At 38.0% G+C, this 16,993-nt stretch overlaps 1 protein-coding gene across 3 annotated transcripts in view; it reads left to right on the plus strand.

The window, feature by feature from the left end:
• LOC144307964 (fibrous sheath-interacting protein 2-like) overlaps nt 1-16,993 on the plus strand; it is a 75,218-nt gene that overhangs the window by 32,522 nt on the left and 25,703 nt on the right. For all 3 annotated transcript variants that reach the window (XM_077888071.1, XM_077888073.1, XM_077888072.1), the window contains 2 exons: nt 4,361-4,385; nt 7,195-16,084. In XM_077888071.1, the coding sequence (XP_077744197.1) occupies nt 4,361-4,385; nt 7,195-16,084 (8,915 nt within the window). The remainder of the gene's footprint in view (nt 1-4,360; nt 4,386-7,194; nt 16,085-16,993) is intronic.

Below are 16,993 nucleotides of genomic sequence, written 5' to 3' on the forward strand. Positions count from 1 at the left end.
CCCCTCAAACTTGAATGTTTCATGCATATAAAATAACTCCTGATGGAATACACATATCCAACACCACCATCTTTTAAACACTCAAATCAAATGAGATCCAGGATAGGTCTTATAAATTCAAAATTCTGATGAAAATGGTTGGGTAGGTGAAGTAGCATGTGGTGGTAAATGGTGTTGACATTCAGAGCAACCTTTGTAGAAGAAGGATATTGGGATCCCTGGGTGGCGCAGCGGTTTGGCGCCTGCCTTTGGCCCAGGGCGCGATCCTGGAGACCCGGGATCGAATCCCACATCAGGCTCCCGGTGCATGGAGCCTGCTTCTCCCTCTGCCTATGTCTCTGCCTCTCTCTCTCTCTCTCTGTGACTATCATAAATAAATTTAAAAAAAAAGAAAGAAGGATATTATGCTTAGGAGTGATGAAGTCAGTTTCACTTACTGAGTACTCATAAGATGCAAAGATGCTGAAGGAAGGAAACTGACTAGCCCAATATTAGGATAGTTTAAAGAAATAAAAGTGAAGAATGATGATTATGTAGTTTTAGAAAGTGTTAATTCCTGCTTCCCTCTTCCTCCTGCCTTCCCACTACCCTAGACTACAGAGCTAAGAATCACTTGAGTCTTTTCAAAAGCAAATGCTCTGGATACCCTTTTGCTAAAAATCTTAGTTCAGCTAAGATGAAGAGCTCTGCATATGACCTGGAGCTTCTTCCCCATTCCCCTCAAATACATAGCATCAAAGTACTTTTAGCTATACCTAAGACAATTCTAGGCCAGAGCTAACAACACCATCTGATCTGGCTCTGCCCAATGCACCCATGTCCCATTCCCTTACCTTACAAAGAGGAACACAGGTTCAAGGGCTTGGACTTAGTCCTCTTTCTCTGATGCAGCTCCTTGCTTCCCAAGCCTCAATGCTAGATGCATCATGCCTCTTCCACCACTTACCTCTCTCCCTTCTCTCCTCTCAACTCCTTAGTTCTCTGTTTTTTCTAATACCTACACAAAGGCCGTACTGGCAAGCTTAACAAAACAGAATTAGAAACCAAAGAATTCAGGACAAAAGAAAGCAAATGTGATAAGATAGCAGTGGGGTAGACAGTTGGAATAATTAAGCTTTGCATTTAGATACTGAGTATGTTCTTATGATTGGGTTGGAAGATGAGAGGAGAAACAAAATAAAGAAGACAGCAGGTCTTTCATGCTGAAGACTGTCCTCAGAAGTCTGTATTTCATTCACTGGATGACAGTCTAATGGCTTTGAGGAGGGATGTGATATTATCAAGTCAATAACTCTGCCGAACACCTGTGACAGCAGCATGTAGGACAAATGGAAGATAGTTAAATAGGTGCCCATTACAGAAGTCCATTAATGATTTGTGGCCTGCACAATGGCCTTCCTTTTGGAGTAGAGAGAAGTATGCATCTAAGATTTGTTAAGTGGGAATTTATGTGCCAAACTTTCTTGAGAACATACTATGTTCAAAGTATGGTTCTGGGTATTAGAGGGATACCAAGATGAATAAGGCACTACCTCTGACTTCAGTTGTGCTTTACAAAGCATCAGGACAAAAGACAGTGAGATTTGAGGGATGCCAGAGATTAAACTGAGGGCAGGGCAGTGGATAAAATGTCAAGAAAAAGGAAGGCCACCCGTGGTACCACCCAGATTTTGGCTTTCAGATAAAACCACTGATGTTAGGATAAAGAGGTACTGCTTTATATTTCCATTTGGCCACTGGAATGAATAAATGGATTTGACAATAGAGGGACTATGTGTGTGGATGAGTAGGATGTATCAGGCATCACCTCAAAGCTATGGGCCTGCGATACAAACAGAAAGCCACCAATTAAATTAAGAATTAGATATTCAGGGCAGCCCGGGTGGCTTAGCGGTTTGGTGCCACCTTCGGCCTGGGTTTTGATCCTGGAGACCCGGGATGGAGTCCCACGTAGGGCTCCCTGCATGGAGCCTGCTCCTCCCTCTGCCTGTGTCTCTGCCTCTCTCTCTCTTGCTCTGTGTCTCTCATGAATAAATAAATAAAATCTTTAAAAAATTAGATATTCATCATTAGGCAGACTAAAACTTGGGTTTGTCACATTAATCCTCAAGGGGGGGCTGGCCAACCATGTGGTATCTTTTAAGTTATCTTCTGGACTAAAGTGAGTTTGTATGGAGAAGGTCAGAAGCAAAAAGGTGTATTTATAGTTTTGTGATATGACAAGTTAAACTGTGAAAAAAGTGTGTCTTCTCTTTGGGGCTTCTGAACTAATGGTTATTAATATCACTGCCCACTTTATTTAAGAAGTAGGAAGTTAGCAGTACAGATGACCTAAATCTTAGACAGTTTCCTCTAGTAGCATCAACCTATTGAGGAAAACCACCTAAGACTAGGGAAAAGTAGATGAAATACCATGTCACTCCTGGAATGATGATGGAACTTTCCAATGTAACAGCAAGTTCATTTGCATGTTTCTGTTCAATTGCATGTTCTGTCCAAGAATCTGATAATTTTTTGTGAACTGTAGATTGTACCTGATATTACAACTATTTTCTAGTGGCCTTATATGAGTCTTTCTCATCTGTCTGGTTAGTTTTGTTTTCAGTTCTTTGCCATTTCCTTTTATCTAAATGCATGTTTTGGGGGCAGAAAGCCTGTGGGGACAGGTAGCAACAAATACACAGGACACTCTGGGTTCCACTTGCTGCCTGTAGTGTGAGGTAGAGAAAGCAGAAAAAAAGAATCTAGATGCATTAGGTTCCAGAGGACCTACAAGAAGAAATTGTGCTGGAGTTGGCCTAAGAAACAGTCTTAGAAAAATAAAGCCAAAAGATAGGAACTGTATCACCAACATCAGCATTCATGTTACAGGTTCCTCATTATAAAAAAAGTAGTAATCTGAGGATGGGCTACTGCTCCCTCACCCCAGCTGAGACCCATAAGTTTTTCTTTTCCTACTAGGAATTAGGTTGTAATTTCAGAGATGAACTGTATTTCTCAAAATTGAATTGTAGGCCTTGGGGAAAAAAGTAATTTTGAGAACACAGTAAGGCCAAGTAAAAATGAAGATAGAGTACCCTTTTTCCTTTAGGAAGGTCAGGAAGAAAAAAGGCAAGTGATCCATGTAGGCAGGAAAATATGAAAATAAATTGTAATTAGAGTCTCGGGACTTTTTTAACCTTTTAAAGTATTCTATAATTTACATGATTGTATTGTTCTCTTGCTACAATTTAGTAGAATATATTTTTGTTTACATTTGGTAAATGATAATAAATAATTTTGATTAAAACATATAATAGATTGCAATGACATGGATGGAGCTAGAGAGTATAATGCCAAGTGAAATAAGTCAGCCAGAGGAAGATAAATACCATATGATTTCATTTATATGTGGAATTTAAGAAACAAAGCAAATAGCAAAGGGAAAAAAGACAGGCAAATCAAGAAACAGACTCTTAACTATAGAGAACAAAAGGATGGTTACTGGAGGGAAGGGGGTGGGAGGGATGAGTGAAATAGGTGATAGGGATTAAGATGAGCACTGTGTGATTAAAATAAAAACTTTAGGGCAGCCCGGGTGGTTTAGCGATTTAGCCCCGCCTTCAACCCAGGGTGTGATCCTGGAGTCCTTGATTGAGCCCTATATGTCAGGCTCCCTGCTTGGAGCCTGCTTCTCCTCTGCCTGTATCTCTGCCTCTCTCTCTCTCTCTCTCTCTCTCTCTCCCTCTCTAATAAATACAATCTTTTTTTAAAAATTAAAAAATAAAAAATAAAAACATTAAAAACAGTGAATAGAATATTATACCTAGAAAATGGCTATATCTAATTTGGTGTTGCATATGATTAGAAACCCATTATTTTAATCCATGGATCTTTTCCTACTATTGGGTGAGGGGAGAAGACTAGCAATTTTGAGGAGGTGGGCAAAAAGCAGGTTATCAGGAAGCTCTGATGAAGAGGAACAGGCAGAAAGGACTAGTGGGCCCCCTTGTGCCCAACCCCATGCTCTTCCCAACCCACTATGAAAACAAACATGGCTAAGTAGTTCATGAATAGTAATATTAAAGAGACATTAGTTTATGCAGCAGCTGTTTACTATTCTACTGTGTATTCAGCTATCATTCTACTCCTGTGAGTAATGGAGCATGTCCTATACCTACAGGCCAATATCTAAGTAGGAGGCTAAATAGGGGGATTAGGCAAAAAATAAAGCTTATTATTTTTTGTGAATTGCTAGACAGAAAAAAATTCTCCCAAGCACAAAGGAGATAATCTGATTCAATGTTTAGGAATTTGGGGGGGGGTCATTAGATAAATTATTGATCAGAAGTAATAAAATCAATTTCTTTTTACTTTTCAGACAACAGAATGGCTGTCAAGAAAAAGTATGTACGATGAAATTCATTGATAAAGCAACACGTTAAGGATATTTTATAATATGAAATTAGATAAAAATCTGTGAATCACAAAATGAGCAAAATCATCTGTTGACATTAGTCAGTCTCCCTCTTTGCCTTCTTCTCTTCTCAACTTTCACTCTCAGTTAATCTGGAGTTTTGCAGAGGTCCAAAATTACTGTTATTGGCCCTTTGGGCAGAGGGCTCAGGAAGATAGGTTGAGGGAGCACTAGGAGATTTAGTTATCTTGAGAAAAGCATCAAATACCACAAACCCACTCCATAATGGGAAGCCATCAAGGGAAATGCCTTTGCAGACCACTGAGATCTGGCTTTAGGGCTGAGCATCCTGTCCCTTGGGCATGTGAGCCAGGATGCCTAGATTTGTCTCTTAATTTTTCCGAGAGTAAGAAAAATCTTAGGATGGTACTCCATGAAGAGAAGGGACCTGGTCACCTGAGAACTGCAACTTAGACCAAGTAAAGATGAAGGTGAACATGAGCCCCAACTCATGAATACGAGAGGGGTTCAGGGGAATAGTGCACCTACACATTCTTTCACCTATACACTGCTCAATTCAGAGAACATGCAACAAACACAAAGACCTAGACTTCTGGCACCAAAAGGATATTTCTTGGTTTAATAGTATAGTGAAAAGAAGCTGAAAATCAGATTCTGTTTATCACATTTCATTTCATTAAAAACTTTAGGAATGCTCCTATTTTATATATATCAAGGTTGAAAATGCCTCTTCTCAGCTACCTTAAGAGTAAGAGTGTGGGTCTTCTGTACTTTTTCTCTGGTATTAAGAAAATGATATATATTGAAATTCTTAGCTACTATGTATTAGAACAGATTTGGACCAATTTAGCCCAAGAAGGTAAGTAACTTACCTATTAATGTTTAGCGGTTATTCCTGGAAGTGTTTAATTTAGGACACATTTATGTAAAACAAGTGTTTTTCAACCATATGTTGTTTTCCCAAACTATGTTTTTCAAACTCAACAGCCATTTTCTAGTCGGTGCAGTAGGTGACAAAGAATGCATTAAGAGAACCAGATAGTGGTGATGTTTGCACAACATTGAGAGCATGCTTAATGCCACTGAACTGTATGCTTTAAAATGGTAAAATGGTACATTTTATGGTCTGTGTATTTAATAACAATAAAAATGCATTAAAAGATTTGGGAACTGAAGTGGAAAAAAAATGGCTTTTCCTGGAGTGGTTCTCAGACCTTCTCTAATAGATCAGGAAAGATGTGCTACATACGACAAAGTGTTAACTTTTCATTGAATATTAGCCTAAACCTGAATAATCTGGAAGCTAACTTTGAAGGTAACTGGGAGACAACCACCACATTATAGGGAAGCTGGTGCCCAAATGCCAGGATATCAAATAATGCATAGCCAGAATGCCAGGCATCCAGCCTTTGTGGCCACTGACTTGCATCCACAGCTTTGAGAAATGAGTTTCTGTAGAAGGTATGCATTCTTGATCTGGCTGTCTTGAGGGTAACAATAACTTAAAAACATACTATTTTATTATAGGCAGGAGGATTTTTAAGTTCCTAAAATATATCTACAATAAGTAGAAGTACATAAGCCAGTAGAGAGTTTTGCAGGTACACTTTTCATCTGCCTCCAGTCCAGTCTAAGCTGTGACCATAAGTACAATTAACCATTGAGGGAAAGGCCATTTAGGCCTGGTCCCTCTGGGTTTCTACTTCAGCTCATGGTGAAGGCTTCCCTCTACTGCTCAGCCTTCTGGCCCTTTGAGTCCATCCCAGTTCTAGCTCAGCCTTTTCAACCTAAATGAATGTGTTTCTTCATGAACCATCCTCTGCCTCCCTCTCCAAAACAGTTGACACTGATAACCTTTTGCTGGACCCAAAGCCTGTTCATTTTCCCCAAATCATCAGTGCTAGTTGTTGACCATTAATTAATCCCTAACACGTAGCTGTAGTTATCTGCATATATGAAAACACAGTGAACTGACAGGAAGGCAGCAACAGGCAGGCCACAGAGGCCACAGGCTGACCCCTCCACTGTGGTACTTTTTCACTCTTATCTACTAGCAGGACAGATGCCTACATAAAAGGAGGCTATCTCTGCAAAGGCATATAAATGTTTTGACTGCAAATTTGTTTTGTGTTAGAGATAATCTGGTTTTTATTTTTAAGAAATATGACTTGGATCATCAACGCAGTCTTACTTCTTGCCAGAGCATTTGTGTTCTGTGAGCCTAGACACCCACTTATCTTTATTTTTTAACCAGGAAGCCATTTATGCTCAGCAATAAATGCTGAAAATCAATGTTCCAAGGGATTTTGAATCAAAGGGAATCTTATTCAAAAGAATAGATTAGGGATCCCTGGGTGGCGCAGTGGTTTGGCGCCTGCCTTTGGCCCAGGGCGCGATCCTGGAGACCCGGGATCGAATCCCACATCGGGCTTCCGGTGCATGGAGCCTGCTTCTCCCTCTGCCTGTGTCTCTGCCTCTCCCTCTTTCTCTCTCTGTGACTATCATAAATAAATAAAAATTTAAAAAAAAAAAAGAATAGATTATAGCCACAGAGAATAAACCAACTTGAAATTAATCTCTTCATCTAAATAGATCCTTTCCAAAAATAAAATAAATAAAAAATAAATAAATAGATCCTTTCCTGTGTTCTCTCTACACACCATAGCTGGATTCTAGCTATGTATTGTTTGATAAAGGAATGAAAGGTTAGCCCCTGTCCTTACAATAGAGTAAATTCATATGTGATTTCCCTTGTGTCCTGCTTACCTCCTTTCCAGGTAACTTCAGAAGAACTGAACAGTATAGTTCATAATATAATGACCTGGGTTGTGGCTGCAGTAACCAGTGTGTTATATCCAGCCATCACAAAATATGAAGAAAGGTTGCAAAATATTGCATACCCAATGCCTGATGACACTACCCTCTCTTCCAGTAGTATGAGTTTCTGCAGCACATGCAGTGAAATGCTTCTATATGAAACAGGCATTCAGGCAGCAAAATTTCAGGCAGAGGCCTGTGCAGACACAGCTGACAGGTCAGTAGGGCAACCAGTGGCACCCGTAAAACAATCTTCTGCCCACAAAGAAAGAACAGTTACAGGGAAAACACATCACAGGAAAGAACAACCTAAAACCTCTGAACCTAAATATGATAAGACTGCTGAACCCCCCAAGCTTACAACCTATAAACTCTATAGTCACCTTTTCACACGGACTGAAACAGGTACAAAGAAATCTGAAGATGCTACCACTAAAACAGATGGCTTAGAACACCCACTGTCTTCTGATGAAAAACCAAAAGTTGTAAATGAGATACAGGAGTTAAAGAATGTTTTTAATAACTTTAAATATCACCTAAAAGAGGAATCTGAGTCAATTTTAGAAAATATACTTCATGAAATGGTGTCTGAATTAACCAAGACCATCCCCACTCTCACTTCTGTTACCGCCGAAACTTTGGTTGATCACACTGACACTGACAAAGGAGACTTGCTCCCCAGTGTCAATATCTCTTCAGCAGCAGCTGAAATTATGGAAAATGTGCTTGAGAAGCTACAGTCTGCAGTTGAGAAAACATGTATTGAGTTATTTTCGCAAGAAAATCAGTCAGTTCACTTTAAATCAGACTTAACAGCCAGTAGGGAACATTTCATGTCTTCAGAAGAAAAAACTTCAAAAGCTTCACTGCCTTACACTGTGGAGAACATGAGTGGTATTGCAGAGGATATGATTCACGTGATTTTAGAAAAGTTGGCAGCTCTTGCATCTTCTAAGCAAAATGAACTTGCTCATCTTGAAATCACGACTGACCTTGCTTATCGGCAACACAGGGAAGATCCAGTATATATGTTCCTTCAAAGAGCCAGCAAAAGGAAATCCAGTGCTGAACCTGACGCAGCCAATTTGATTGGCAAAGAACACATACAAAACTTGGTGTCAAATATTTTTTCTCAATCCTCTCTGGTTGGTTATATAGAGGAAGCAATCAGCACTATACTAAATTATATACAAATTGGACTTAATAATGAGAAACTCGTTGCATCTGAGGAAACAGTCATCATCCTTCATCTACTTGATGATGTCTTGACTCAGTTACATCAGAAACCAGAAAAAACAGATGTTCAAAAGAGAAGATACCCCGGACTGAGTAGTCTTTCTGGCCCTGAGGAAGAGCACAGACTCGCCAGCACCAGAACAGCTAATGATTCTAGACATGGATGTCTCTTTTCACCCATTAATGTTCCTGGCATGGTTCTTTATTCTGAAGATGAAAACAAAGAAATAGACAAGATTGTGGAAAATGTACTGATTTCATCTATCAAAGATGAAAAGGCAAAATTACAAGAACAGGTTTCTGATCACTGGTTAACAAGGGAAAATGCTGATTTGAAGTACAAAAGAAATGTGAACTCACCTACAAAACCAGCTTATCAAGACCAAGTAGCATTTTACAAATGGGGATTAAAGACTGACCTTCCAGCTTCTGGTAATAAGGGCCTTTTTAAGGACAAGCCATGCTTGAATAAAGACCTTTTGCTTTTCAGCCAAGAGGAAAAGCATCAAATACAAAAAGCCTCAGAAAATATAATTACAAGTATTTTAGCACAGATGCTCCAAGACATATCTTCTGGGCCCTCTGGTCACTTCGATTATAAAAATGATAAGAAAGCTTCACTTCTTACCTCAGGAAGCCCACAAGATCTGTCCAATCAAGAATGGATGAACCAGATGTTCTCTGTGTCAGAAATCCAAATAGTAGCTCAAGAAATTGTAGATGCTGTATTAAAAATACTTCACATAGCTTATAGTCACATTATCAGACATTCTTCATCAGTACCTCAAACTCCTCTAGATAATGCTGACATACCAAATGAAGAGCCTTTAGAAATACGGCTGGAGAATAAAAGGAAGATGAAATTTTTATCTGTACTTGACACAGACCCTACAAAACATCCCTGGTTAGAACCTGAAGAAACTAAATCAACACCTGAACCTGCAGTTCACATTAATGATAAGATCACTTACACAATTTTTAAGAAGCTGAACTCATTTATTAGTCCAAAATTGCAAAACCACCTTAAACCAGAAAGCCCTGTGGACCATTCGAAACCTGCACCTGACAAGAAATCTTCATTTCAATATTACCTTAGTACTTACACAACTAAAGTGGTAAAAATTGTTTTGGATGCTATGCAGAAAGAACTGAAATACAATAAGAAAAATCTAAATCTTGGGAAGAGTGACCCTCCCAAAGGCTTTATTGATACAGGAATTTTTGCTGACAATGAAAAGGAATTAGACTCTTTTGTCACAAAGCTAAACAATGACATTATGACAGGTTCATTAGCAGCTTGCATTTATGAACTGTTGAGTGGAAATACAGGTAAAAGCAATGTTCTGCTCCCTTCAGATAAGGTAAGGTCTAAAGTCTCATATGAAACTTCTGACAATGATCAACAAAAACTTGTGCCTTCTCAAAGTCCTCATATGCTAGAGGAAGTTCACAAATGTACCGGATTGCAAGTGTTAGACAGAATTGGGGATACTTTATATGATATGATACACAAGCTCATAGGAGACCATCCATGCTCTCCCCTATCTGATGAACAAAACAGAGAGTGGATCAAGAATTTGAGAACAACTGCATTGCAGTCTAATATTCAGCTCATTTCTTGTATAATTCTAGAAGATGTCATTAGAAAATTATGTAGTGTTGAGATGGATCACATTTTAACAAATTCAGAATTTAAAAATATCTCAGAATATATTGATACTGACAGCATATCATTTGCTTTGCTTATTGAGGAAATGGGCAGATGCTCTGACATAATCTCTAGCATGGTGTCCAGTGTGATTCAGCCAGGTAGTCAAGGGGTGACTAACGACAAGGGAAAGACAACTGCCCCCAAACCAGGGACCACAAAAGAAAAGTACCCAAATAAACTGGAAGTCATGGTTTCCAGTATCTTTGAAATGGTTTTTGCTAAGTTGAAAGAGTTTGCCAAAAGAAATTTAGAAACTCTGGGCGCTATAATCAATGAAAATAAAAAGAGCAGTAAGAGGTACTGGGAAAGTGAAAGTATCAACATCTGTACAAACACACGTGAAAAACAATTTCAGTCTGCTTTATACATGCATGCAAAGAAAGTATCAAGTACTATTTTGAAGGCTATTCAAAAGGAATTAAATGTAAGCTTGCCATATTTGGAAACATGCATAACCAAGCCACTACAAGATAAAGAAGTGCTTAAGAATCTAGTCAATCTAATTTTAGATGCAGGGGCCCCTCATATATTTAATGAAACTGAACCAGAAGAGCAAGAGATTGAAAATTACAGATACAGGCCAACTTATGGAAATTTTCTTCCAGGAGGGGCTGACCCAGAGTCACATCTAGATGATCCTGCAGATATAGAGAAAGAAAGTGCTGGAGAGGAAATCTCACCAGAAGAGACTAAACCAGAATCTCTTATGCAATGGGAACTAGAAAGGACATTTAAAAAAATTGAAGTAGAACTCAATGAGCCAGGAAAGTCCCCAGTTGTGCCCATTATAAGAAATATTTTGAATGAAATTTTTCAGAATGACTTAATTGATCAATTAAATGTGCTTACTCTCTCCCAATCCTATTTATGTGACATTCCTCATCCTGGTGATAAGCCAGTTGCTCAAAAATCAATTCAATCTATGGATAAAAGAATGGATCTTTTAGTGTCTGAGGCAGACGTAACCGTTGTTGCAGATAACGTTGTTAGAACCATACTTCAAAAACTTTATTCTGCTGTCATAACAGATAGAAGTGCAAGTGAAAATACATATAACACTATCACCTACCCAGGAAATACCTCTTTTCCTGAATATGCCAGTGGAGAAAAGGCCTCTCTTCACTCTACCACATTGGACAGAAATCCATGTACATTTCAGTCCACATTTAGTAGTGGTAAAATGACCAAAAGGAATGTAGTTGAAGGTATTATACAGTCAGTTTTAACGAATTTAGAAACATTTGCTACTTCCAAAGTGACGGCTCTCTTTTGTCCTCATATCAGCTTCACAATTCCATTGGCTTTGCCTCTATGGGAGGATGAGACTGCTTTAAGCCAACCATGGCTATCAACCAAAGATTCCTATTCTGATGAACAGTTTTCCTATTGCTTAGTGGATCATAACAAATCAGGAAAGACCACCTCAATATGTCAACTGACTGCCTGTAAATTAAATACATATGCAACAGAAGTGGCTAGACAAATTTTACAAGAAATCAAACGTGAGTTAGATAAAGAAACAAAAAGTCCACTCTTAATCCACAATATTGTGGTTTCTGACAGTATCCCAAGTCAGATTGTTAACACAGTGTTAAGTATTGTGTCTACTAAAGGCAAATATGAAAAAAACCTATTTGACAGAGAGATTAATCCAGATCAGCCAGAACATATTGTTGAAAAGCTGTTCAATAAAAGTGATTATCAAAAAAAACTTCAATTGCAAATACTAGATACTATTAGGAGTATCTTAAGTGACATCTGTGAGAAAACACTAGATGAGAATAATCTCCTACTTGCTGTGTCTACTCTTAATAAATTTAACATAAGTGGGAAACATTTAGAAGCAAACTCTGCAACAAACCCCAAGTGTGTAAATAAGACTATTTCAATGCTTTTAGTTCCTAAGTCGTGTGTCACTATGATTTCCAGTGATATGGTGGATATTGTTCTTCAAAATCTCACTTCTGCTATCATGCTTGGCATAAATGCAAAGGATTCTATTTCTCTGAAATTGCCCCTGACATTTTCTGATGCATTTCCCAAAGCAGAGCATCGACAATCTCCTGTTGCAGACTCAATGAATGAGGTGATATTTCCATATGCAAGAAAGGGAAGAGATGTACAGCTGAAATCAGTTTATTCTGATGATAATCAGACAACTGTACTTAAAAAACAAGATGCCAAGAAATCTGCTTCCAACCCATATGAGGAAAATGTTCACTTCATTACTAAAGCCATTTTGAATAGATTAAAATCTTTTGCCACAGAAAGAATTAATTTGCTACTTACTCCTGATACTCATTCTACAGAAAAAACATATGTTGGCCCAGAATTTACAAAGTGTAAGCAAAACAATAGTGCAATTCTTGAAACAAACCAAATGTCATCGGATGTGAATATACTAAAAATCTCAACAGCTAGAACCATTCTTGGTCAAGAGGTCACAGATTACACATTTTCTAATTACAGGGAAAAACATGGACCTGCAATTCATATATCACAAGCCAGTCTTAGGGATTATGCTGACATAATCACCAGTACCATTTTGATGCTTATAAAAAATGACATAGATATAGAAATCCAAAAGATGTATTCATATCCAAACAATACTTCATTCCAAGAAAACATAATTGCAAGTGAAACTGTCAACAACATCTTAAAGAGTTTACATGATAAAATATCTTTAAAGACAAGTAGGTTTTACTCACAGCAGAATTCTAGCCTGTTTATGCAACTAGCTGTACAAAATGAAATATTGCCGGGTCAAAGAAAGATGGAAGACAACGCTGAACTGTCTCTTTTTTCAAAATACCCATATCAAAACCGAATTATGTCAGAAGCAGAAAACCTGAGAAGGGTTTTGGAAGAAATATTTAGAAATGGAGAATCTAAACAGGAAAAAACAACTGCTTTGTTAAGTGCAGTTAAGGAAATTTTAAAGAAGGTGTATCAAAGGGTAATGGAAGACATAGACAATTGGCCTCCATTTAACGAACCCCCCCACTTTACATTTGATTCTAAAATGAAAACAGCAGCAACACAGAAGAAAACCTTGCAGTCACATATAAACAACGTTGCAAATGACATAGTTGAAAGTATTTTCAGAAAAATGTTTTCAATAGTAATGACATCCTTATATGAAAAGAATGAGACCAAGGGAGAATTGGAAGTATCTGGCCATGATGAATTACTGGTGAATCCAACATGCTTTCAGGAATTGAAACAAGCAGAAAGAAGTGTTCCCCTTGAACATGGGATACTGCAAATTTATCCTTACACAGGCATCAGAAGTGTCGCTTCATTAGAAAACACCTTGTTGCAATTTTCTCCATCACGAGTGGGTGAAGAATTGGTCCAAAAGGTCCTCAAAAAGATCACAAATTTTGTTTTGCCGTATCTAGAAGAGAATTTGTCCCCTAAAGATCAGTCTGATGGAGTGCAATCTCTGAGACCATGCAGTTCTAGTTCGAAAGGGAGCCCTAATGTAAGTTTTAGAACAAACCTCAAAGCAAAATCAAACGTTATCTCTTCACCTAAATCTGGAACAAAACCACAACTAGGACCTAGTGGTGCTAAAGCCAAAAGCAAGTCCAAGTTAAGTCCTAGGGAGAGGACTTTCAGAGGCAGTCAGTCCAATACTGCCATTGGTCTGCCATACCTGGTATCAACAGGAGATGCCAAAAACTCCTTAGTGAGAACAAAACTCCCCACTGCGGAACTAAAAATGTATGCCAAGGATATAATAATCAATATTCTGGAAACAATTCTGAATGAATTTGAAAAGGTGAGGCAAAATAGACTAATGGTAAATGTAAACACTTTAACTTCTGATCAAATCATGACAGCAAGTAAAATAGTTAATGCAGTTTTGCAAGGATTATATACTACAAAGAATGAAAATTTGGCCAGCCAAATAAAAGGCTCATACTCACATGATCTCAAACTTTCACAGGGGAGTTTTAGGACAATCTCTCTTGCAAATCCAGAGCCCCATTTCTCTTTGGAGAATGTTTCTTCTCCGCTAGAGAAAATCTTCCCTAAAGAAGATATTTTTAGACAAATGTTTGATAAATGGCAAACAGAATCAAATGACATGGAAAATGAAAAACATAAACTATTGATGATAGCTGAGACTGTTTTGAATGAAATTTCAATGAAAACAAAGGAATTAGAACAATCTGTTTCACTTTTAAATTCCTTACCTCTTGAGGCTTGTGAAAGCAGGTACCATAACTTTAAAAGAGCTGCTTCTGGAGCTGAGGGCTCCCAAGCACAAATTAATATATTTGGTCAGGAAATTGTTAAAAAGCTATTAGAAAAATTAGAGGTATACTTCATGACTCAGATGTTCATGACAGATGGTAAAGAAATGCTAGAAACCAAGAAAGAAACTACTACTAGAAGTCAGTGTGGCTCCTTAAAAACAACCAACCTCAACAGTATTCCTATATATCACACAAAGTTGGAAGACAAAATATGTGAGGGCTTTAGCCACCGAATTGCTCAAGAGATCATGGAAGGGGTTCTGAACACCTTAGAATCATTTGCAGACCTACAGTTTAAACATATCTCTATGTATGCCTTTTCTGAAATTGCGAAAATACCTATTGAAAACTTTTTTGCTGTCCAACAGAAGCCATTAATGAAAACAATACTGCCCAAGTTACAACCACCGTATAAGTTTCCTAAGGAATCTAAATCAAGTAATATGATTTCCCAGGAGGACACGCACAACACCCTTCAACAGCTTCACTCGTTCCATTCAGAACTGCTTACTTATACTGCTAACACTGTCAATGACATGCTTGGTATAATTAAAAACAGGTTAGACAAAGGAAAATGCCAAATGGAACCATCTTCAATTAGCACATTTGAAGAAAACATTGTGGCAAGTCAGCTCATCAGCACACTGATGGACCAGTGTACTCACTTCTATGAGTCGAAGATCAAAAGCCATCCAAAGCAAAATCTGCCCCAAGTAGCTGAAAATGCCTACACTGCCAGTTGGCCCAGATTTGCAACAGGGGTGGAAATGTTCACTTCAAAGTCAAAGGGAGTTAGCTGTGGGGATGATCTTCCACAAATCCCTAGCTTATTTTTGTATTCAGAGGAAGATAGAAAAGCAAAGGAGAAGACGTCATCAAATCTACCTTCGTATGTCAGATACTCTGTAGAAGATACTCCTAAAACCACAGAGCCATTGGAAGAACTTGAATCAGAACTTAAACCATTATATTGTAGAAGTGAAGGCCAAGGCCTCAGCCATTTTGATCAATCTGTGAAGGCAAACAGCTCTCTCCCAGAAGACAATGTCTTACAAAAACTATCTCAGAAATCCAGTGACTCTGTGGAAGCAGCATCACAGCACCCCACGTCCTTTATAGAAATGGAAGAAAGTAAAAATCCAAGAGTTCTTCACTATGAGCTGCCCAAACCAGTTCTTAAGCCAAACCAAATGCAGACAACAGTTTCTCCACTTAAAATATGTGTAGCTGCCGAAAATATTGTTAATACCATGCTATTGAGTTATGACCTTCCAAGTCAAACCCCACATATTAATGAAAGTATAGAAACAATGAAGCCAATTTTTATATCAAAGGCAGAGCCTTTGTCTAGAATGTCTGAAGAACAAAAAGATGAGAAAAGCTTGCTTAAAATATGGGAAGAAAGAATTAGCTCTATAACCAAAGGAAAAAATAAAAACCTTACAGCAAGTGGAGAAGAATTCACTTTACTAGAAAAGTGGAAAGACAAGTACCCAAAGTTAGAGATAACAGAACCCCGCAAAGAGACTGAAGTCATTACTTTTGCTGATCAGGAACTGGGACCACATGAAATCCATCTTGTAGCAAGATATGTTACTACAGCTGTGGTCACACATTTCAAGAACTTTGAAACCAGAGGTGAGTGAGGAGGGATGACTTATAAAGAGGTGGCATCATTTTAGAGGAAAAAAGTCAATGAGTCTTATTTGTAACTCTCAAATCCAAGAAGCTCCATTCATTGCTTCTCTGAAAATAGCCTTGGATTTGGGGTGGTTGTTTAACGATGTGTTTTTCAACTGGTCAGTATGCTAAAGGAAAAAAATGTTGACAGATTTACATAATTTTTATTTGGAGAGGTGTTGTTCAGTTTTCACTATCAACAGATAGAATTAAATGGGCATAATTTAAAGTAGATATTTTGATTGGGCATGAGGTATCGCTATGACATGATGATGTCTTGCTTGGGACATATAGCTGCCCTAAAGGCAATTCCCAGGTAACAGTTCAAAGAAAGTTTGCTTTGTCTTGTGTTTATTTTCTTAAAAAGACTTCTAAAATTATAGTCAGGCTTCATACATAGTTGACTGTAATGATCCAACTTCTTTTTGAGATATACAGTTAAAGTCTTTGCAATTATTGATGATACAGTTTGTAAGAACAATGACCTTAAACTTCTTCTGTTCATGTTCAGTGTTCTGACTTAAGTTCTTTTTAAGTACAATACTCTAAATCCATGCTTACAAATAGGATATCTGCACTCTCTTCCTGTAAATGCTGAGATGCACATACTGGTTTGAACCATATGAAATAACCATTTTTATGTGTCAAAACTGTCAAACATCAGAAATTTCATCCAGCTCAACTTACTGTGTACTATATAGTCCCAAACTGGATAATTAGCTAAACAGTTGAAAATGGCTTCAAAAGTTAAATGAGGTCTGTAATCATGACTAGAATCACTTTAGGGCATTGCAACTAAAGCTGAAAATCATTTATCTGCCCCAGGATTTCGCTATACAAGGAATAAACCAGCACTTAGAGATCTGA

This window comes from Canis aureus, chromosome X, assembly GCF_053574225.1.
Source record: "Canis aureus isolate CA01 chromosome X, VMU_Caureus_v.1.0, whole genome shotgun sequence".
In the NCBI taxonomy this organism is placed as follows: domain Eukaryota; kingdom Metazoa; phylum Chordata; class Mammalia; order Carnivora; family Canidae; genus Canis; species Canis aureus.